The following is a 24,530-nucleotide window of genomic DNA, read 5'->3' as shown; positions in this document are numbered from 1 at the left end:
TAATAGTCTTTACCTTGGAGACTCGTAAGGATTAAAAGAGTTAAATATGGAAATGTTTGAGACAGAGTAAGAGCTAAAAAAGTGTTAGTCACCACCACCACCATCTTTATCATTGCCATTACCATCATCACCACCATTATCATCACTATCACCATCATCACCATCCTCACCATCACCTTCATCATCACCACCTTCACTATATCATCATCACCTCCATCACCACCACCAGCACCATCATCACCATCACCACAACCACCATGGCCATCTTCACCACGACCATCATGATCATCACTATCATCACCTTCATCATCACCATGACATCATCACCATCTTCACCAACTCATCACCACTTTCATCATCACCATCATCACCATATTTGCCATTTCATCACCTCCACCAGCATCACCACCTCCACCATCATTATCACCTTCACCACCACCATCACCATCACCATCACAACCATCATCGTTGTCTTCACCATGACCATCATATCATCACCTTCATCATCACCATCATGATCAACACCACAAACATCATCGCCATCTTCACCATGACCATCGTCATATCATCACCTTCATCATCACCATCATGATCATCACCACAACCACCACCACCATCTTCACCATGACCATCATCATATCACCTTCATCATCACCATCATGATCATCCCCACCACCATCATCACCTCCACCATCACCATCACCACCTCCACCATCATTGTCACCACCACCACCACCATCATCACCATCACCACAACCACCATGGCCATCTTCACCATGACCATCATGATCATCACTATCATCACCTTCATCATCACCACAACATCACCATCGCCATCTTCACCAACTCATCATCACCACCATCATCACCATCACCTTCATCATCACCATCATCATCACCATATTTACCATTTCATCACCTCATCACCTTCACCATCATCACCACCACCTCCACCATCATTATCACTATCACCACCACCATCACCATCACAACCATCATCATCGTCTTCACCATGACCATTGTCATCATCCTCACTATCATCACCTTCATCACCATCATGATCGCCACCACCATCACTATCACCATCACCTCCACCATCACCATCATTGTTATCACCTTTACCATCACCATTATCACCATTACCTTCATCACCTTTATCACATCACCTTCATCACTATCATCATCACCATCATCAGCACCTTGACCATCATCGTAACCTTCATCACCATCACCTTCATCATCACCACCATCATCACTATCACATTATCATCACCATCTTCACCATCTCATCACCATCACCTTCATCACCATCTTCACCATCTCATCACCTCCACCATCATTATCACCATCACCATCATCACCATTTTCACCATGACCATCATGATCACCTTCATCATCACCATCATATTCATCTTCACTATTATCAACACCACCATCACCTCCCACCATCACTATCATTGTCATCCCCTTCACCATCACCATTATCACCATTACCTTCATCACCATTGTTATCACATCACCTTCATCATCACCATCATCATCACTATCACCATCATCATCACCATCACCTTCATCATAACCATCATCACTATCACCATCACCATCACCTCCATCATCACTCACCATCACATCACCTTCATCATCACTTCTACCATCACCACCATCACCTCCATCATCACCATCACCTCCATCATCACCATCACCATCATCACCATCATCACTATCACCATCATCATCTCCGTCACCTCCATCATCATCACCATCAGCAGCAGCAGCAGCAGTAGCAGCAAAATAAAAAACAGGCTTGGCTGGATAAACACAATGTGGGCCATTCAAACAATGGAATATTACTCAGCCTTGAAAAGGAAGGACGTTCTGACACCTGCTAGCGACAACATGGATGGCCCTTGAGGACACTATGCAAGCAATATAAGTCAGTCACGGAGGAACAAATTCTGTAGGACCCCCCATTATACCAGGCAGTAGAGTTCAGACTCATAGAGACAGAAAGCAGAAAGATGGTTCTACTTTCTAGAAGGGCTAGGAAAGGGGGATGGGGAGTGTGTGTTTTTGGGGACAGAGCTTCAGCCTGGGAAGATGAAACATTCTGGAGATGATGGTGGTGACGGCAGCACAGCAATGTGACCTGCTTAATGCCACTGAACTGTACACCTAGAAATGGTTATGATGGTAAATTTCATGTTATCTGTATGTTATCACAATTTTTTAAAATAAAACATTTTTAAAAGGGCTTGGCCACTGGAACCTTAACTCACTCCACCTATGGCCTCAGTTCACACTGCCCCACAGTCTCACCCATGCTTGGGGGTCATGGCTAGGGGGAGGCCACAGCCCCCCGTGCTAAGCACCCCCTCGGTCTGGCCCCGCATGTTCCCGCCCCGTCCTGGAGGCGTGGCCGAGCCACAGGGTAGGTGACCTTGTGTTCTGCTTATGGGGAAGCTGCCTCCTCAGGAACCTTTTCACCAAGTTCCTCCGGCAGCTGACTCTGGGGAGGGACAGCGGGACCAGGAGGCCACAGCTGTGGGACCGAGAACCTAGCTGCTGAATCAGAGAGACATGCGTGGCCAAATTTAGAACACAGGAGGACAACTTCCTCCCAGAGACCCATTGTTTACCACCTGGAGCTGGCCCTCCCCGGGCGTGCGGATTTCCCAGAAGGACCAAGTGCCCAAGGGCTCCGGCCCCACTCAACATCATCAGAAGGTCTGCAGGAGGGGAGCAGAGGGGCCGCCCCCACAAGGCAGGGGATGTCCACAACCCACTGCCTGCATGACCACGGCCACCAAGGCCAGCCCCCGCTTCGGTGGGTGGACGACCGTGGGGTGCTGCAAATTGATCTGTCCAGAACTGCGCATCTGTTAGGATTTTCCCAGCCAAAACATCCGTCTTTACGGCGATGGTCTTTGCATGGTGCTTAACTCTCCTCATTTTGCTGCCAGGAATCTGGTCGGGGTAATCCGGGACCTTGGAACCGGCCACTGCATTCCACATCTGTCTCGTCTGGGAACGCCTGCGCGGCGGTGCCCCGAGATACGGGTGGGAAACAAGATCTGGAAATGTCTGCAATGGAAAGCCGGGGCCCGCGGGGGCTGGTTTGGTCTCTGGGAGGGGAGGGTTGAGAGGAAGGAGAAAGATGGTGCCTTTTATAGGTTTTTTTTTTTTGGTGGGGGAGAGGGTGTTAAACTTTTTATAATGTTGCTTACATTAACAAAAACATCAGAGAGAAAATATCAAGGCAAAGGTACTCATCAAAGGAACCACACAAATGGGACCATCCTTTGCTGAAGACATGTCAGCGTCCCTGTCTCCGTCCGCAAGCGGCATTTCACTTGAAGAATTACTTTGAAGGTTCTTGTCTCCCAGAGCAGAAGCCCCAAGCATGAGCTGACCAAGGCCTCAGCCTCACACCTGGCCCCTCCATCCACACGGAGAACAGCCTGCGGCTGCCCCAGTTCACGTGGAAACTCACTTAACGCTGAAAGGCAAGTGAAGACGTCCCATGCCTTTGGGACAGCAGTTGTTCCCTCAAGACATCTCACAGTTCAGCCGGATGCTGGGAAGCTCTCCCCGGCCCCCAAGCTGCTGGACCGAACGTCCAGCTCACTGGGAGAGGGCAGCTGTGATGTGCCCGGGACACAGCCCGTTGTGCACAGGCCCTGGGGAAGCTTTGCTTACAAAAGGGGCGTGGGAGGTACGCAGCCCCCTCCCCTACTCCTGGGATGACGAGGCTGCCCTGCAGCGAGAGGGATGCGGGTCAGAGCCGGGTGGACTTAGTGTCCCTCTCGGTGGGCTGTGGCCACGGGAGCACTCAGGAGCCCGCCCCAGCAGGATCTCAGTGGAGCAGGGGCACTCGCAGCCTGGGGGAGGGATGCTGGCACCGCAGACAGCAGGCAGGGTGAGGCCAGAACCCCTCTAAGCCGTGAGAAAGCTCTCACACCTGTAATGACCCCGGCCAGCAGGGACAGGGCCCCACGGACAGGGCCACCCCAGGGCCAGACCCCGAGGGCCCCGGAACCTCCACTGTCCCCGCGCAGATGTCCGCGTGCACACAGTCCACACGGGGCTCAGGTGGAGGGCTCGGAGCCCAGCCCTGGGGTTCTGGAAAAGCGTTTCTTCCAGTCCAGCCCAGAAGGAATGTTTTTATTTTCCTACTAGAGGCCAGGCCAAATGGGCTCCCGTTCAAGATGCTCTGAGATTTCCCTCAGACAGGGAAGACTTGGCACCCACGCACAGTGACCACTGGGCAGAGGCCAAGCCCAGCGCCGCGGTGGGCCTCACCTGCCCTGACCCACGAGAGGAAGGAGGACACACGGCCGGTGCAGGTTCTCCCACAGGCAGATACCCCCAGGCCTCCAGAAGGTGGACCACAGGCTCCTGGTGGGGCCCCAGGGACGTGGTTCTGAGCACTTCTCATTTGGCTCTCGGAAGAGGCTGCGGTGTCCGGGCAAGATGTTCCAAAGTAACTTTCACACCCCTTGTCAAGGAGCTCAGGGGGTGTGGGACCCTCCCCTGCCCGGGGTTTGCAGCTCCGCTCTCCTGCGGCCTCGCCCCACCCTCTCCCACACATGAGCTCCTGTGTCCCTGCAGCTGTCAGAACGCCCTCCATCTGGAGGACTCCTACTCCTACTTCAATACCCAGTCCCCTCCACCACCCAGCTGTCCCTGAGCCCTCCCCATCCCCCGCCAACCCCTCAGGGTGACTGCCCTGCGCTGTGGCCGGCCTGCTCCGGTCAGGTGTCGTCTTCACACAGCACGGCCCTTGGCAAAGCAGCTGGACTATTTCCCTCCTCTGCAAATCAGCCTCCAACTCCTGCCACTGCGGCCATCACACCCAGAGAAACACCGGTGTTCCAACCCCGGTCAGCAGAGCTCAGCAACCACAGCCCCCTAGACTCGCCCTGCCCGTGTTCCCACCTTGGACCGCTGCCTGCAGCCCCTCCCTCCCGGCATCCAGGCCCCTGCCCCACGGCCACCGCAGGGCCACGGCTCCTCCACCCTCCCTGCAGCCCAAGCGACATCACTCCACGCACTCTCTGCGTCGGGTCCTGCTTCACGTCTCTTCCAAGCCCTCACGTCCTTCCAAAGCACCTCACACGCCCATAGAACGACAGCCCAGGAAAGAGGACAGGGCGTGTCTGCAGTCCACAGCATCTCTCCAGCCCCAGGACCAGAGCTGATGCCTGGGAAACACGTATGGCTTAGACCCCTGTGTCTCCTGCAGACCCTCCTCCAGACAGCGACCCCAAAAGAGAGACATGTAGGAACCGAAAGGGCCACCATAAGTAAGCAGCACCATAAGCAACGCTTCAGAATGTGGCATGGCACCGGCACTGTCCCAGAGACCCCAGCCAGGAGCCTCACGGCGCAGACCGGGTCTGTCTGATACCCCAGCCGGGAGCCTCGCGGCGCAGGCCGGGTCCCAGCTGACCCCACATGACGGATGGGGCAAGCACGGGGTTCCCCAGGGGTCCTGTTTTGCAGGGGTCCCCTTCCTAAAAGCATCCAGCAGTGACCAGTGGATTCTGAACCATCGGCCATCCCCCGGTTCAGGCGTCGGCAGGGAGGGGGCGCGGGGCTCTGATGAGCCAGGAAAAGTTCCCAGGCCCAAGGACAGCTTTGCAACGTGTTGTTCTGCAGTTGCTTCAGCGTTGTGGACATTCATAAAATTAATTTGCGAAGAGAGGAGATAAACTCCATCCAGCGTTCCCATGGCAACGCCTCCCAGGCCGCTGCTGCCCTGGATGGGAGCAAGCTGGGGAATTTCGGTCTCGGGACTTTTACGGGGAACCGGCTCCCAGGGTCCAGCTGCCCCCGGGCTGTGGGGAGGTCTCCGGGAGGGGAACTCCAGGGGCCTGGAAAAGCAGGCGTGCAGCCCCCATGGAGGAATGCGTGGAGGGAACCTGAGCTGGTGCCCCGGCGCGCAACGCCCCACCCAGCCCTGGCCGAATGCCACTCCACTTTCCCGCCTGTGGTGAGGTGACGGAACAGCTGGACGGTCCCCGCCTCCGGGAGCCTGAGCAGCCCTGGCACACGCTGCCGCCTCTCCGCTAGGCCCTGGACGCCGCTCTCCCTGGGGAGCGAGCCGGGTGTCCACCTGAGCCGGGCACAGAAATGACACTTCTGCTCCCATGGCCACAGGACTGAGGACTCTGACCCCATTTAGAGCTCCTGGGGCCTGGGGCTGTTCCCCAATCTTTGGTAAGGGCCCCTAGAAAGATCCGGTTCCCCTCACCCCGAGGCTGATGGCAGGTGCAGGCCTCACAAGGATGCAGGACGCCCAGGCCCTGGGGCTCGGGGCTCCCGCTGATGCACACGGTGCGGTGGGCACCGGGGCTTTCCATCTGCACGTCTGCAGCTCCCAGGTTCACAACCCACAGGCCTGCGGAGGACTGACTGCCCCAGTCTGCTGGGAATATTTTCCAACAGCTGCGGGGATCGGGTGTCTGAGGGGCTGGCAGCTCCCCACAGCTTCAGAGACAGCGGGTGTGACCCTGTGGGGTCAGGGGCAAGGAAAAGCAGCCTCCACCCAGGAGAGGCCCCGCTCCTGCAGACAGACCCGCGGGGGTCCCGGGAGTTGAGGATCCTGCAGCCCGGCCCTGCCTTCCTGGCTGTCTCTGTGGCGCCCGGCTCAGCTCTGCAGTGGAGTTGGCCCGAGGCCTGCAGGTGTTCATGCTTCACAGGTGTGAGTAGGGGCGGTTTCCACACCTGTGCGGGGCCGGGGTCCCCACACCTGAGGGAAATCAGCTCCCGAAACAATCGCATCTTCGGGCAGAGCGGGAGCAAGGCACCGCAGGCTGCCATTGCAGACGGGGCCGGCCCTCACTGGCGTCCACCCTGGAGAGCCGAGGGGAGCAGGAGGCCCCGGGCAAAGGGCAGGCGGGAGGAGAGAAGGGTGAGGCGGGAGCTCCGTGGCCCTACAGGGATGAGGCCTCATGCACAGGGCGTCCTCAACCCGCCAAGGCCATGATTTACAAAACAATGTGCTTTAGAAACTGCTGGAGGAAGAAGGACAGTGACCAGACAGGGCAGGACACCGGCCCCAGGGAGAGTAGGGGACGGGCATCTCCTCCACGCGCTGCTTCAAGGAAAACAAACGGCGGCCACGAAAGCAGCCACCGAGCCTCCGGTGCCTGCTGAGAAGCCGCCCCACCAGCCGGGCGCCGCCGCACCTGTCTGACGCTGTCAGTGGCCGCCCTGGCCACACAGTCCGCAGCTGGAAACCGCAAAAGGCTCCGAAGCGCGTCGGTTCCGAGCCTCTGATCCCTGCACCCTGGGGTTGCACTGTGACTTGCCAAATTTGGCTGATCACAGAGGAAAAGTGAAAAAAATCCAGGTTGCCAAGGAGACCCCTTCAAATACATTTTACAGTGCTGTGAAAGCGATACCTTCCTCTCAGGCTGAGTTTCGTTCCCGAGGCCGTGCAAGGCACTGTTTTATGTGAATCTGCACGGCCCCCCTCCCCTCCCCTCCCGACCCCCACACACACTCTGTCAGTGGTCAGGGCACCCTGCACAGCGCTCTGCTCTCCCCACAGACGCCAGCGGGCCCCTCCCCACATCCCCCTCCTCAAAGCCTTTCTGGGAAACCCGTGCAGCAGCACATGGGGGCTCCTGGGGAGGGGGCAGCCAGCGTCTGACCCCAGCACCCCTTCTGGGGACTCTGCAGGGAGCCTGTAGAACCCTTGCTGTCCCCAACACAAAACCACACTGCTGCATAGCTGGGTGAGCCCCCCAAGATCACGAAAATCAGCTGTGACAGCCTTCAGCAGATGTGCCACTGCGGGGCCTGGCTCCCAGAGCCGGCAAAGCACACAAGAAGGTAAAATCCCAGTCGTTAGCCAGGGAGTGGACAGAGGGGCAGAAGGCGGAAAACACCAGAAGTTGCGCTGGCGAGACTGGGATCGCAGAGTCGGGCACAGCCATGGTGAAGGCATCGCGGAGCCTCCTGGCTGTGGGAGGTGGCATCTGCCCCTCGCCAGTCGCGCACCTGTCCTCAGCTGACGACCCCGGCATGGATGTGGAGGGCATGGCCGGCAGAGCCCCCCGCCGGGGTGCAGTTGGGTCACACACCGTGTGCGTGGGGGGCTCCCAGGACGCCCGGCACATCCTCAACACTCAGAACACGCCGCACGGCTTGGTGAAGGCATATCCTCTGTTCTCTGTTCCGGGGTGAGAACACTGCGTGTGCTGCCTTGACCCGCTCTCCGTGAAGACACACCCGCGAACCATGCCCCCCACACACATTTTCATGACCTGCTCTCTGTGAAGACGCACGCCATGAAGATGCTATGAAGACACACCCGCGATCCATGCCCCTCACACACATTTTCATGATTTTCCTACACAGGGCCTTGGACTCAGCTAGGAGGGGACCTTGGTCCACAGAGAATAATGTGTGATTGTCCGAACCAGCCACAGCTACTCATTCTCTGTTTCAAGACCATTCAAACCGAGGCTGCCAACTCAGAAGCCCCCAAGTGGCTGCAGACATGGCTGAGGAGCCGAGAGCAGGGCCGGGCAGGGGCTGCGGGAAACTGGGAAGCCTTTCACACCAGAAAAGGCATCTGCCTCTCAGCTCCAGCTGCGTACAGCCAGACGGGGCTGCAGGTCCAGTGTGGTGGGATGTCAGATTTTTAAAGAGAAGTAAGAGATCCAGATTTATTTTATTTTCTTGAGACAAGCTCTTGCTCTGTGGCCCAGGCTGCAGTACAACGGCGTGATCTCAGGTCACTGCAACCTCTGCCTCCTGGGTTCAAGTGATTCTTGAGCCTCAGCCACCCAGTAGCTGGGATTACAGGCACCTGCACCATGACTGGCTAATTTTCATATTTTTATGAGAGACAGGGTTTCACCATGTTGGCCAGGCTGGTCTCGAACTCCTTACCTCAAGTGATCCATCCGCCTCGGCCTCCCAAAGTGCTGGGATTACAGGCGTGAGCCACCGTGCCCGGCCAGCGACCTAGATTTTTATGTGAAATCTCCTAACTGTAAAATAACAAGTAATCCAAATGTTTAAAAAAACACTACACAGGCCAACACAAATTTGTCTCTGGGCCAGATTCAGCCTGTAAGCACCAGTTTCTTGTCAATGGATGTAAAACCTAGAGCAACTAAAGATATCAGCCTTTCCACCTGTCACTGCAGTCATCCTGCTGGCGGTGGATATGCCTTTCCACCTGTCACCGCAGTCATTCTGCTGGAGGTGGAGCGGCCGGCAGAGCCACCGCCACGGCTCTGTTGTCTAGGCAAGGAAAGGCTCCACTTATGTACTTATTTCAGTAGTGATAACCAGTGAGAACTGAGAAGCCATTCCCGAAGTCAGTGACTTAAACCACAGTTTGTTGTTATGCTTCACAGTTCGGGGTTGGAGGGGCTCAGCCGGGCGGTTCTCATTCAGGGTCTCCTCTGGGGTTGCATCCAGATGGAGGCAGGGATGACCTCATCGGAAGACTTAGCTGGCAGGACGTCCAAGATGGCACAGTCATGTCGCAGCTGTTGACACTGGGCGTTCACGGCTGCGCTGGCTGGGGCTGGGGCTGGGGCTGCACTGGCTGGGTCGGCGTCTCAGAGCACAGCTGCTGGGCTCTAAGAAGAACATCCCGGGAACAAGGTTCCCACAGGCTGTGGTGGAAGCTGTAAGGCTTTGGAGGACCCAGTCTTGGGTACCCTGCAACATTAATCCACTGTATTCTGTCCATCGAGTGTGTACCTAAGCCAGCCCAGCATCAAGGGGAGGGGGTTAGACTCCCCTTTTCCATGGGAAAGACAACCAAGAATTTGAAGCCATTTTTTTTTTTTTGGTTTGGGTTTTGGTTTGGATTTTGAGACAGGGTCTCTATTGCCCAGGCTGGAGTGCAGTGGTGCAATCATAGCTCACTCTAGCCTTGAACTCCTGAGCTCAAGCAATCCTCCCACCTCAGCCTCCCAAGTAGCTGGGACTACAGGTGGGTGCTGCCACGCCCAGCTAATTTTTTCCCCTGTCTTATGGTGCTGATAATTTTTAAACTTTTAGTAGAGATGGAGTCTCACTATGTTGCCCAGGCTGGTCGTGAACTCCTGGGCTCAAGTGATCCTCCTACCTTGGCCTCCCAAAGTGCTGGGATTACAGCATGAGCCACTGTGCCCAACAACCACCCAACAGCCGCCTTTAATACAGCAGATTTCAGCGGTGGGTTTGTGATCTTCGCCTCTGCACATGGGCAAGCATGCACGCTGGCATCCTCTCCTCTGCACACGGGCAGGCATGCACGCTGGCATCCCCTCCTCTGCACACGGGCAAGCGTGAACACTGGCAGCCTCTCCTCTGCTCACAGGTGGGCACGCACGCTGGAATCATGGCTGGGGTCACTCCCTCTCAGGGCTTGCCAGAGCCTCCTTCCAATGCTGGCCAGAATCATCACTTGGGCTGCCTGTGGTTTCATCCTTTCCCTCCTCCTCTTCTCCTTTTAAAGGAGCGTTACTGTTGAACGAGTCCCCTACTCTACTGACCGGAAATACTGCCTGAGAACAGCCCCCCAGCAGGGACCTCCCTTCCTGAATGTCCGTGCAGCCTGCGGTACCTTTAGGTTGGAAACAAGCATCATTCATTAATGCATTCACTAATTCATTCACATAACGAGCATTCTGGGACGTGGAGAGGGAAGTGACTCAGGTCCCAGAATCCCAAATCCACCTTGTGGAGCTCCGTGAAGGTGGCTGCCCCGTCAAGACCTGCCTTGGTGCTTCTTCTAGGTCAGCAGAAATCTCCCGGCGCCTCCAACACCCCAGCAGGCCTGGCTCCCTCCGGCCTCTGCTGCTTCTCCTGCTCTATCCCAGCCTTCCAGGTCTTTCCTTATGGTAGAGCCGCAGTGGGAAGCACCAGGGATGAGGGCAGGGAGAGGGCCTGAACGTGTCCCTCAGGGAAGGGTAATGAGGATTTGCAGGTGCGGGGGCCCGAGCCTGGGTCTCCAGCGAAACACAGTTCCTTCCCGCAGGATCTTACTCCAGCCTCTTGCTTTTCCGCCTGTGTTTTGGTGGCAGTGAGCATCTTCCAACACCATCGGCGGCCCCGGCCACCTTGTTGGGCTTCTGTTGTTTTGAACCAAGACTCTGGCTCCCGAATTCGCTGAAGTTGTCAAACATCCACCGGGACTTGAGCTCTTTGCAGACCTCTGTTTCTTCCCAGCAGCCTGCGGGGCAGGGAGGTGCGCACCTTCTGGACCCAGGATGATCCTGTCACTGCCCACAGCTGCGGGTGTTTCGGCGAGGGCGGGACCTTAAACTCCGCCCCCCTGACGCATGCATTTCCCAATGGCAGATACAGAGTTGGGGCGTGAGCTTAGGGCGTGTGCTTAGGGCGCATGCAAGCATGAGATCCTGCTCACCCTTGAGGGCCGGAGATGTGGGGAACATGTCAGACACACAGGAGCACACGTGTGGTTCTGCAGAGCCGGGCAGGTCAGCACGCAGCCTGGACGGGTCACTCATTCCTGCCCGGGGCCACCTGGGGAGGGGATTCCTCTCAGGGAGGCCACCACCCAGGCACAGCCTCCGGCCGACGGACGCACTGCGGGCGCTGGGGTTCCAGCCCGGTTCCTCCAGCATTAATCCGAAGGGAGAGGGCTTCAGATAACCGCGCAGGCCACAGTTCAAATAACCATGGGGCACAGGTGATGCAGGGCAGGTGGGCCCCAAAGTGGGGCTTAGCCTGCCAGGGTTCTTGGCTTTGCCCAGGAAAGGATTCGAGGGCCAGCAGGAGGTGGAATAAACAGCTTTACTGAAGCGGCAGTGTTTGGGGTTACAGCTCCTCGCTGCTCCCACCAGGCAGAGTGCTGAGGGCACCGGCTCAGGGCACCTGTGCAGTCCCATTTACACCCACTTTTAATTATATGCACATCAAGGGGTGGACGATACAGAGATCTCTGGTTAAGGGTGGTAATTTTCCGGGTCCTCAGGCCGTTGCCATGGAAAAGGGCGGGAGCTCCTGGGCGTTGCCATGGCAACGGTAAACTGACATGGTGCGCTGGTGGGCATGGTTATGGAGAGGGGCTTGCACCCTGGCCCTGTTTTGGCCAGCCCTCAATTAGGTCCGGTGTCCGAGCCCCACCTCCGGTTTCCAGTCCCACCTGTTAGCTCACAGGCACGGAGTCCCTCGCCAGCGCCCGGAATGGGGGTTCACACGCGAATTCCTGCCCTGTCCTCAGGACAGCTGCTCAGCCCACCCAGCAGTCTGGGTGCGACCACGATGGCCTGCGGCCCCAGCATGTCCCGGGGGCTCCACAGAGCCACCTGTCGCCTGCCCGTGGTGGGGCCGTGGTGTGAGACAGCAAAAATGACTCACAAAAATGACTCTACATCCAGATAGAGAAGCTGCCACCGTCTTTTTAAACTTTTAAATTTGCCATCATTGTAGATTTGAGTGCGGCTGTGAGAAATAATATAGAGAGATCCTGTGTACCCTAAATGTATGCGATGCCCCCAACAGTGACCTGCTGTGTACACACGGCGCCACGCTACGGCTGAGATGCAGATGTGGTGCCATTCCCGACCCCACTCCCTTCCTCAGGTCTGCCCGCCCTTGCACGCCCTGTGTGCAGGTTTCGTGCAAGTTTTTTATTTTACTTTTTTTTTTTTTTTTGAGATGGAATCTCACTCTGTTGCCCAGGCTGGAGTGCAATGGTGCGATCTCGGCTCACTGCAACCTCCACCTCCCGGGTTCAAGTGATTCTCCTACTTCAGCCTCCCAAGTAGCTGGGATTACAGGCATGCGCCACCAAACCCAGTTAATTTTTGTATTTTTAGTAGAGACGGGGTTTCGCCATGTTGGCCAGGCTGGTCTCGAACTCCTGACCTCAGGTGATCCACCCGCCTCAGCCTCCCAAAGTGCTGGGATTACAGGCGTGAGCCACTGCGCCCAGCCAGTTTCATGCAGTTTCATCACACGTGCAGATCAGGCACCAGCCACCTTTCTAAGAAGGGAGCCTTTCGATGCTAGAGGACCGGAGGAACCTCGGTGGCAGGCGTGTGAGGCCATGGCCCACCCACCCCGTGGAGGCCCCAGATAGGCGTGTGGTCACAGAGCAGCACTGACTCCAGAGGGAGGATGAGACGAGCAGTGGAAGAGAAGGTCGGAAGTGTCCCCACCCGATCACACACCCAGAGCACCCACGTGGGAAGCACGTCTCACCTCCGTGATGATGTAAAAGTCATCCCCAGGCTCTCCCTGGACCACGATTTTCTCTCCGTCTTCAAACTGGACGGGCTCCAGCGCGTCCGCCACGGTCAGACGCTCCCACTTCTCCAGGGACTCTGTCAGGGGAGGAGGAGAACAGGTCATCCCGGGGTTCATGCCTCTCCGGCCACAGTCCAAGACAAGGGCCACCACTCTTCCCAAAAGGTGTCCTCAGAAGCACCAGCTCCGTGACCAGTAAGCTGCGTAAGACGAGGCCGTGACACCGTCCCCCAGCACCTCTGTGCCAGGGCGCCTGGGTTTTCTTGCAATCAGCAGGTCCCGGACACATGCAGCTCATGTGCCCTCTTCACCAGGTGCGGAAGGAGCTATTCTGACACTTATCCCTGGCTTAATGTAAATACCCAGCAGTGAAAACTGACTCCAGGTTAACTCAGTATGAAAATACTTTTGTTATCTTCAAAAGAATAGAGCTGCTTACATTTTTGCAAACAATGGAGTCCCAGCTAAGCACAAAGGCTACTAAGTGGTTTAAAATAATTCAGAAGTCAGGCACAGTGGGCTCATGCCTGTAATCCCAAGACTTTAGGAGGCTGAAGCAGGAGGATCGCTTGAGGCCAGAAGTTCAAGACCAGCCTGGCCAACATAATGAGACCCCATTTCCACAAAAAAAAAAATAATGTTTTAAATTAGCCAGGCATGGTGGTGTGTACCTGTAGTCTCACTCAGGATGCTGAGGTGGGAGGAACACTTGAGGCCAGGAGTTCAAGACCAGCCTGGGCAACATAGTGAGATCTCGTCTCTACAAAAATTAAAAGATTAGCCAGGCATGGTGGCGCACACCTGTGGTCCCAGTTTCTCAGGAGGCTGAGGCAAAAGGATCACTTGAGCACAGGAGGTCGAGGCTGCAGTGAGCTATGATCACTGCACTCCAGCTTGGGAGATGGAGCAACACCCCGTCTCAAAAAAAAAAAAAAAAAAATACGTGAATAACAAAATAATTCAGAATGGTAACTGCCCATCCAAAAGAAACACTTCATCAGGGAACTGATCAAAGAACATGGAACTGTACTTATGTTGCAAGATTAAGGCATAGTATACTTTCTACTCTTTTAGGTCAAAATGCTTAATTCCCATGCCAAGTTTATCTTTAAATGCTTGCAAATTCAATGTATCTTTCCGCCCTTCTCACAAGGTCTTCCCTTCCCTGTCTTTATTCATCCCTAACCCTTGGAAGGAAAAAAAAAAATTACTAACGTCAGATTTTATAAGAAAATAATGATCACCTGATTAACTGTTTCTTTTTTCACACACACTAAAAATCTTTCCTGTCCTATACAAATCAGATGCTACCTATGTAGGTCAGAAGCTAAAAATAAAAAGCAAAGCATTTATTTTAGATCTAGGTTAGGAGGGAGATTTCTCTCCTTAAAAATCCCTGTTGATGCCGTACGTTGCAAAGGAAAATGCTTCCCGCAAACCCCAGGGCCGGGGCAGATTCTGCAGCATAGGGAAGGGGGGTGAGGCCCCCGCTACCAGAGCTGCTTGACCAGCTTCCTAAAAACAGGGTCTGTACCGGCCGGGCGCAGAGGCTCACGCCTGTAATCCCAGCACTTTGCGGGGCCGAGGCGGGCGGATCACGAGGTCAGGAGATTGAGACCATCCTGGCTAACATGGTGAAACCCCATCTCTACTAAAAATACAAAAATTAGCCGGCTGTGGTGGCAGGTGCCTGTAGTCCCAGCTACTCGGGAAGCTGAGGCAGGAGAATAGCGTGAACCCGGGAGGCGGAGGTTGCAGTGAGCCAAGATCGTACCACTGCACTCCAGCTTGGGTGACAGAGTGAGACTCTGTCTCAAAAAAAAAAAGGGTCTGTACCAGACAGAAGCTGCTGAATAATTCAGAACCTGGGCGTGCTCCCAAGCAGGTCAACACATCAGTGCACACCTGGCAACTAAATGATGCAGGTGATTTTTTAGTGCAATTATGTTTTATGTTCAGGGTGCAGAAGGAGACCAGCATATGAATTGGGAGTGTTTTGTTTACTGGTTTCCTTACAAGGACAGTCACACGAGGCATTTCATTTCAGAAGTCACTTGCAGTTAGGAATTTCATTTCCACATATTTGGTCAGCAAATGCTTCCTCTATTACATTTGAAACCTGTAGTATTCTGAGTTCTGAAAGCAAAAATTATCTCCTGGCTACATTAATCTTGGATGAAAACTGACAGAAGAAACCACAGGGAGATGGCACTTTTGGCCCCATTTTTTTATTTTTTCAAGAGACAGTGTCTTGCTCTATCACCCAGGCTGGAGTGCAGTGGCGTGATCACGGCTCACTGCAGCCTTGAACTCCTGGGCTCAAGCGATCCTCCCACCTCAGCCTCTCAAAGTGCTGGGATTACAGATATGAGCCACCACACCTGTATAATTTTTTGTTTGTTTGTTTTTTGGAGAGACAGGAACTCACTCTGTTACCCAGGCTGGTCTCAAGCTCATGGCCTCAAGTGATCCTCCCACCTCAGCCTCCTAAGTAGCTAGGACTGCAGGCATGCACCATCACGCCCAGCTAATTTTTTATTTCGTAGAGATGGGATCCATCTCTATTCACTGTGCAAACTATGCAGAATAAACGCAGCCAAGTGTCCCAAAAAGCACCTCACAAGGTCAGCCTGCAGCCACAGCACAAGGCTGCGTGCACCGGCCCCGGTGGGAAACCCATCTCCAAGCTCTGAGCTGGAATTCTGCAGACTCGCAGCTCTCACGCGGGCCATGCTGACTCTACGGGGCCTCCTGTCCAGGGGGCCGAGCCCTGCGCGTTCAGGAGGAGAAAGCAGAGTCCCAGGAGCACCAAGGCACAAACGCCATTCCCAGGTTTCTGGTGTGGGGACAGGAATGTCGAAGCCCACAGCTTCAGCCTCGTCCAGGGCCATCCCTCCTGCCAAGCCGCCTGTGGAGGCACCGTCCCGCCAGCCCTTTTTGGAGGACTTTGTGCTGATGGTGACTGGGCAGGAAAAGGGAATCGTGTCTCGTTGTTACTCTTCTGGGAGGCCATGGAGAAGCCGGTCACACTGCTGGCTGCTGCATTAATTAGAGGAACATAAATGGGCGGACCGAGGCCACACGGCAAGGGTGTCTGACAGCCCCTAAGAGCCCGGGACGCACGAAGCAAGAAGCCACCTCCAGCCGGGGGTCAGCAGCGCTCGCCTGGAGCAGGGAGAGGGTCTCATCCTTCATGGCCTGCAGCAACTGTTGCCTCGACAGCGCTGGGGAATGAAGGAATCTGTGGGGCAGCGCTGACTATTCAGTGCCCGGTGCCTGGTGGGCACGAGGGCCCGGACCACCCAGCTCTGCCTCAAAAGGAACCCAGAAGGGCGGCAGAGGCCCCGCGTCTGGGATTTCGCATAGGGATCAAATGTCCCCCTCTCGGCCCCTATAAAATCTGGGGGACCAACTCGTTTTGTTTTTCCAAGGATGGCATTTTTTAAAAGGCACTAGAATTAAATCCAGACATGAAGCCACATGGGCGATTCCATTCCCACAAAACATCCCGAACAGGCAAATAACCCACAGAGACCAGGAGCGTCCGGAGGCCGCTAGGGCTGGGAGGGCAGGCGGGGGTGACAGCTCACAGGGACGGGCCTCCGTCTCGGGTGAGGACGAGGCTCTGGGATGCGAGCGGGGCTGACGACGTCATGTGTGGACTCGACGGCCCTGAAACCTGCTTCCGGGAAAGGTCAAAATGTTCGGCTTAATGTGATCTGCATTTTACCACAATCGAAAAGAACTGCACGCTCCCTTCTCGACATTCCGCAGAAGGATTTCAGAGAGAACAGGGGTCAAAGTCCTCCCCAAGAAATGCAGGCACAGCCATACTGCACACACACACGTGCACACTCACACCCACTCACACACGTGCACACTCACACCCACGCACACGTGTGCACACACATGCACACAGACACACCCACACACGCACTCACACCCTCTCACTCACATTCTACACACCGCACACACACGACACACACACATGCACACTCCCCACATGCACACACGCACATTCTATGTGCACTCATGCACACACACGTGCACACACCCACTCACACACATTCTACACACGCACACCCCACATGCACACATACCTCTGCACTCACACCCACACACACATGCACATTCTACACACACCTGTGCACTCACACCCATGCACACACATGCACACATTCTACACATGCACACACCTGTGCACTCACACCCACGCACACACATGCACACATTCTACACATGCACACACCTGTGCACTCACACCCATGTACACACATGCCCACACCCACGCACACACACCCGTGCACACACCCACGCACACATGCACACACTCATGCAGCCACATATGCGCACTCATGAGCACACAGATGCACACACCCTCACACATGCGCACACATGCATTCTACACACACGCACACACGCACGCACACCGCCCATGTGCACACACCCACATACATGTACACGGTTCTGCCTGCTCTAGCCCAAGGAGCCCCCACTGGCCCGGCCGGTGCCATTGCGTGTAACTCAGGCTGCAGTAGGGTCTTCCCTGCCAGGCCGTTGAGCAGGTTCACCAAAGGTGAAAAGGCTCCAGGCGCACTGAAACACCGGCCTGCCCTGTTATCCTTCCCGGAACTGGGAGCGATGATGGTGGCATAGAAAGGGCAGAGACAGCTCCCAGAGAAACCGCGCTTAGAAGGGAACCAGCACAGTCAGGGAAAGCATCTCGACCCAGCTCGCACGTGTACCGGGAGCCAACACTGGCTTTCAGCTCTACACGGACTGGTGTGGAGGGAAGGCCGGGGGCGCGGCTCTGACAGCAAAGGGAGAAGCAGACAGGAAATGCACAGGATGGCAGAGACGCTGAGAAGCAGGGCAGCCCTGCCCACAGGAGAGGAGGCGGGCTCTTGGGGTTTGCCAGCAAGTGACAGTGTGTGTCATGTGTGCACGTGGATGTGTGTGGGCACGTCTGTGTGCTGCGCCCCAAACTTCCATAATACCAACAACACTCAACTTGCCAGCCACACAGGGAATGGGGAAGAGGCCGGGGTGGCCAGCAGGCACCCAGATGTCGGGACACACAGCTGTGCAGGGATGCAGCCACTGACCTAGGATGGAGACCTTGCTGAGGAACTCCTCGTACATCTTGCGTTTCCTCAGCGTGCTGCCCTGTTCGGGAGAAAGGAAAAACAGACAAAAACGTGAATCTTTGTGCCTGGATCATCCTGACGTTTCCAGATTTCCCCAAATGACTCTCAACTTCTAAGGAGACCCTCCAAGCATTCCAAGTCCCAAAAGTCCTCAATGACCCGAAGGCTGTGTGAGCTGCCATGGTGTCCTAAGCACCCCGTCTCCCTCCTCCTGGGGGGCTTCTGGAAAAGCTTCCATCATGGCTGCTAAGTGTCCTGGCCGGCAGCAGAGTTCCCCACCCAGCCGGGGCCGGTGGTAGGTCCATGCAGTGAGCACACAGCCAGCCAGAGCCTGAACCCGGGTTTCTAGCCATGAAGGGGAGAGAGCTCATAAACACATCTGGAGAAACTGAGGCCAACACAGACACTCAAGCACATGACGCAGGAGAGTGCTGCTGACATCAGCTAAGACCCTGGATCCAGCCGTGCCTGAAGCTGCATCCTTACCCATTAAAGCTTGACTTCCCTCACCCCTGGGAAAAGCATGCTGAATAATACAATACCAACACACAGGGTCGTGTATGTGTTATGTGAATTAGAAATTAGAATTCATTCTAGAAACTAGGATTATAAATGTGAATTAGAAAAACACACCCCTTCTTCAAACACACATCCCAGCAAGCTGACGGGCCCCAGTGCAGACAGGAATGAGGCCCCTGCTCCAAGCAGTCAGCTCCAGCCTGGCGCGCAGAAAGCAGCCTGGGTCTCAGCCCCTCTCAGCCCTCTGCCTGGGCCTTTGTTCAGTGCACAAACTCCACAACTGTACACAGCAGCCGCATGGTAGGCACGATTCAGCACCGCACATTCAGAAAACACAGACACACAGTCCACCCAGACAGCAGCAAGCCTGATTCTGCTGAAATTCAAATGGTATCATCCATTGACAGAGGCCACGCGTTCGACTAGGGTGTATGCCGCGATGTGAGTTGGACCAAGAGACGACATGCTGGTGACAAGGTTTTTCCATAACCCTAGATAAGTCCCCTGGGGTGCAGAGAGAGGAGGGAGGAGGGAACCTGCTGTGTTGAACGCCTACTCCAAGTTGGGGGGGGGGGGGCTCTTGGACACGCTGACGCACATTGAACTTGCAACAGATAACCCTGTGAGGGGAACATACTTTTATCCTTATTTTCCACAGGCAGAAACTGAGGCTCCGCAGGGCTGAGTGACTGCCCTAGACAGGAACCACAGAACCAAGAAGGAAAGCCTGGAGTGGGTTCTAAAAGCCCCAAAGCTGCCCCCACCTCTCCACTTATCAAATGGGGACGTATTTTACTCCTTCCTGACATGCTGACATTTCACGAATTCCCGTAACACCCTGAGACAGAAAACCGCAGTGAGCGGCGTTTACCAGGTGCCTCCCACCTGTGCGACTGACCACGTGCTGACCAGGGGCACACAGACACAGTGGTATGTGCAGTTTCTGAACACGTCCCTCCCCTCTCCTCCTTCCTGCTCTCTGGCACGTGAAGATGATGGCTGGGGCTGCAGCAGCCATCCTGGGCCCCTGAGGAGCATCAGTAAGAGAAAGCTGGTTCCCGGACCTCACAGAACAACGCACCCACCCTAGACAGACTCCTTGTAGAGCGTGAGAAACAGCTGTGTGGTTTAAGACACTGTTATTTTGAGTATTTCTGTTACATCTGGCACGGCAGCAGCCGGCTCCCAATGATCCTCACTCGCCTCCTGGTGTCCACACCCTGTGTAGTCTGCACCACGATGAACAGGGCTGATGGAGGCAACTAGAGAATGCTAAGGAAATGAGCCTGAGATTTGCAAAGCCAGGTTGTAAAAGATACTGTGGCTCCTGCCCTGCTCTCTCCTGGATCGCTCGGCTGCAGAGAAGCTCAGAGGAGGAGCAGCGCCTTCCCGCCACCCTCCAGCCCTGTGGGGGGAAGCTGCACAGACATCTCCTCTGCCCCATAAGACCTTCTGATCCCACAGCCCGAGGAGGGTTCCAGGCCAGAGCCATGCAGCTGCTTCCTCCATGACCCACGGGAAATGGAACAAATGTAACATTGTTGACAGAGGTCACTAAGTTTGAGGGGAATTTGTTACACAGCCACAGCTAACTAATACATCCAGCAAAATTTAATCCTAAGGGTTAGGATAGGCTAGGAAACCTAGGTTAGGATAGAAAACTATAAACTTCTGAGTCCTGGAGGCGTCTGGCATAACACCCCGCTGCCAGGGGCCCTCCCGGCTGCCACAATGCCTGGGGGCAATGGTGAAGGAGAGTCATTTATCCCACCTTCTAAACAACGTACGTAGGAAGGAGATGTCAGGAAAGAGAGATGGACCGGACATGAGAAGCAAGACCCCTGACACTCAGAGGAGCCCCCCAAATGCCTGTCAGCCTCCCCAAACTTTCTTCTCCTGAGGGGTGCTGTTCAAAGCGTCTTCCCATCCACTCCAATCACTCACAGGAACAGAAATTGCAATCAAACACCACTTGGTGTTTACCGAGCACCCTGGACAGGGGCAGGGGCTGTGCTCAGGGCTGTGCCCATGACATTGTCACAACTCAGAGGGTCAAGGAGGAGAAGCGGAGGTGAGTGCTTCGGAGGAGTGTGTCTGAAGTTACCCACTGCCGTGGTGAAGTGGGGGTCTGCCCTAGCCCGGTCTCCAGGGCCTGCGCCTACCCACTGCCCCCTCTTCCTTCTCTTGATGCCACCCACAGCCAGATGCAAACTTGCTTTTGTCTCCCTTAAAAAGGGACCCCTTGGGCACACTGAAAGTGGCCCCATCACATGGGAAAATGAGGGGCCACCACAGAGCCCCTTCCACAGTTGGGGGTGGGGAAGAGCAGCCCTGGGGACACAGTGAGCATAGGGGAGGCAGCCCACAGCCCTGCTGTGCAGCCCTCCTGGCTAGGATGGAGCGGGACTCCAGCTACTGGGGCAGGAGGCCCTGCAGGAGCGGAGCAGAGAATGAAGGAAGGGAGATGGATTGCTGCGGAAGGAAAACAGCTCAAGGGGGAAGGGCTGGAGGAAAGGCACGTGATGCTAAATGCCTGTCCCTGGAAAACTATGACAAAAATGCAAGCTCCAGTGAAATGGGGGAGGAATGGTACACAAGTCCCTGAGGCACAGTGGTGACTTGTGTGGGGCTCAGGCCAGGTTTTTTCCAGTTGCTTATTCTGGACCCTGGTGGCGAGGCTGACCTTTCCCATGGGCAAAGGCCATTTCCGGTAGCGTGGCCCTCTCCATCACTCCCAAGCCTCCGTCATGTCCAGAAACAGACTCCTGGAGCTGCGTCAAGCTTCCCACTCACAGACCAGACGACTGAGCCCAGCAAAGGTGTGGCTTGAGCCCAACTTCCATGATGGGGATGAGGACCCTAAGGACACCCACCCTCCTCTGCCTTCCAGAGCCTCAGCATGGAGGACACCGCGGGAAGTTCACTCAACGTGGACAAGTACAGGTCTGAATGTGTCACCTGCATCACTGGACCCTGGTGAAATGAGACCATAAAAATCCCTGCCTTGCTGGGTCATGATGAGAACTGAGTCTCAACAAATGTTATGTTGCTGCTAATGGTGATGGTGGTGATGTTGGTGAGGATAGCCACAGTGGTGATGACGATGGTGGTGGTGATGGTGATGGTGATGGTGGTGATGGTGAGGACAGCAATAGTGATGGATAGTGATGGTGACGGTGGTACTGATGGTGGTGACAGTGACGGTGACGGTGCTGATGGTAGTGATAATGATGGTGATGGTGGTGATGATACTGATGGTGATAATGGTGATGGTATTGAGGATGTTGATGGTGATAATGATAATGGTGGTAGTGAGGATGGTGATGGTGATAATGGTAGTGATGATGGTGATGGTGGTGAGGATGGTGATGGTGGTGATGATGGCGATATTCATGGTGGTGAGAATGGTGGTGATGAGAATAGTTGTGATGGTGAGGATGGTGATGGTGAGGATGGTGATAATAGTGATGGTGATGGTGATAATGGTGGTGATGATGGTGGTGACAGTGACGGTGATGGTGCTGATGGTGGTGATAATGATGGTGATGGTGGTTATGATGATACTGATGGTGATAATGGTGATGGTATTGAGGATGTTGATGGTGATAATGATAATGGTGGTAGTGAGGATGGTGATGGTAATAATGGTAGTGGTGATGGTGATAGTGAAGATGGTGATGGTGCTGATGATGATAATGATGGTGATGGTGGTGACAGTGATATTCATGGTGGTGAGAATGGTGGTGATGATGGTGATGGTGATGGTATTGAGGATGTTGATGGTGATAATGATAATGGTGGTAGTAAGGATGGTGATGGTGATAATGGTAGTGATGATGGTGATGGTGGTGAGGATGGTGATGGTGGTGATGGCGATATTCATGGTGGTGAGAATGGTGGTGATGAGAATAGTTGTGATGGTGGTGAGGATGGTGATGGTGAGGATGGTGGTGAGGATGGTGGTGATGGTGATAGTGATGGTGATAATGGTGGTGATGATGGTGACAGTGATGGTGATGATGGTGATGGTGATAGTAATAGTGATAATGGTGGTGGTGATGGTGATGGTGATAATGGTGGTGATGATGGTGATGGTGATGGTGATGATGGTGATGGTGATGGTGATAGTGATAATGGGTGATGGTGATAATGGTGGTGATGATGGTGACGGTGATAGTAATAGTGATAATGGTGGTGGTGATGGTGATGGTGATAATGGTGGTGATGATGATGATAGTGATGGTAGTGATGGTGATGGTGATAGTGATAGTGATGATGGTGGTGGTGATGGTGATAATGGTGGTGATGATGGTGATATTCATGGTGGTGAGAATAGTTGTGATGGTGGTGAGGATGGTGATGGTGAGGATGGTGATAACAGTGATGGTGATGGTGATAACGGTGGTGATGATGGTGGTGATAATGGTAGTGATGTTGGCAATGATGATAGTGATGGCAGGGGTGATAGTGGTGGTGATGATGGTGCTGACGATGGTGGTGATGGTGGCAATGATGATGGTGGTAGTGGTTCTCACTGGGTACACAAAAGTGTGCTGATGGGGAAAGTCAGGACATTGCAATTCCGACCCCAGCCTGCCCATGACTCCCCATACCCTTGGACTAGTCTTGTCCCGTCTGGTCTTCGGTTTCCCCGTGAGAAGAGTGGTTGAAATGAGCAGCTGTTCCCTGTGTCTCTGGCCTGGGCTCCTTCTCTGTCCCCCCAAATTCCTCACCACTGCTCCACTGGTGCCGTGTCCACCTTGGCCCTTGTCTGCCTCCCATTGACTTCCAGGGGGATGTCAGGTCCCTGAGCTCAGAAATGGGGTTAGACACCCGTGCAAACAGCTGCTGACCCAGCCCTAGTCCTCAGCAGCCTCCACCACTGCCAAGATTCCTGCTCCTCCCAGAAGGTGATGACGATAAGCACGGCTCACTATGCTGAATGTTTCCCAGCGACCAGGCACCTCCCGAGATCCACACCTTCAGCTGGGCCTACTATTATCTCCACTCCAGGGAAGAAACAGAGGCTCAGGGCCGGTGCGGCCTGCCTGTGCCCACTGGGCTGCCAAGTGGTGAGGCCAAGAACTGAAACGGGACAATCTTGTTCCAGAATCGATGCTCGCACGGCCACGCTCCACACTGTCCTGGAGACAGCAAGGTCACCTTGAACCTCCACGCACACACTTAGCACTTTGTCTGCTCTGGAAGAACAGAAGTGGCATCCACAGAGCACCTACTGTGTGCATGGCACCACACATCATCATTCTCCATCCTCACACGAGACTGGAGAAGGGCAGCTCAGAGCATGCAACGTGCCCAGGCTGCCAGGGACAGAGAGAGGAGCCAGGACGGTCCAACCCTGGGTGTTGCTTTCATGCTGCCAACACCAAGCCCACGGCCCTGTGACGGTCGGGCAGCTGGGGCAGCTCTGGACGTGTTCCATGGCACGGGGCTGCTTTCAGACGGAATCTGCTGCAGGGAAAAGGGGCCCAGCATCACGCAAAGAGAACCAGAAATGTCAGCGACCTGGGTCCCCGGGTCCTGCCTCCCCCGGTGCCTGGAGACCAGAAGACAGAGGTGGCTCTGGCACTCTGCTGTGCAGCCCCGCACTCTTGGGACACTCTGAGAGGAGCG

The 24,530-nt window shown here is 54.9% G+C and overlaps 1 protein-coding gene across 1 annotated transcript in view; it reads right to left on the bottom strand.

Moving 5' to 3' along the window:
* Nucleotides 1–24,530, bottom strand: part of PRKAR1B (protein kinase cAMP-dependent type I regulatory subunit beta) — a 168,920-nt gene that overhangs the window by 17,230 nt on the left and 127,160 nt on the right. The window contains exons 8-9 of the mRNA XM_023188481.2: nucleotides 18,336–18,396; nucleotides 13,186–13,307 (exon numbers count right to left, since the gene is read on the bottom strand). Coding sequence (XP_023044249.1) covers nucleotides 13,186–13,307; nucleotides 18,336–18,396 — 183 coding nt within the window. The remainder of the gene's footprint in view (nucleotides 1–13,185; nucleotides 13,308–18,335; nucleotides 18,397–24,530) is intronic.

This window comes from Piliocolobus tephrosceles, chromosome 8, assembly GCF_002776525.5.
Source record: "Piliocolobus tephrosceles isolate RC106 chromosome 8, ASM277652v3, whole genome shotgun sequence".
Lineage (NCBI taxonomy): Eukaryota > Metazoa > Chordata > Mammalia > Primates > Cercopithecidae > Piliocolobus > Piliocolobus tephrosceles.
Note: the sequence above shows the minus strand (reverse complement) of the source record. Positions and strands in the feature narration are given on the sequence as shown.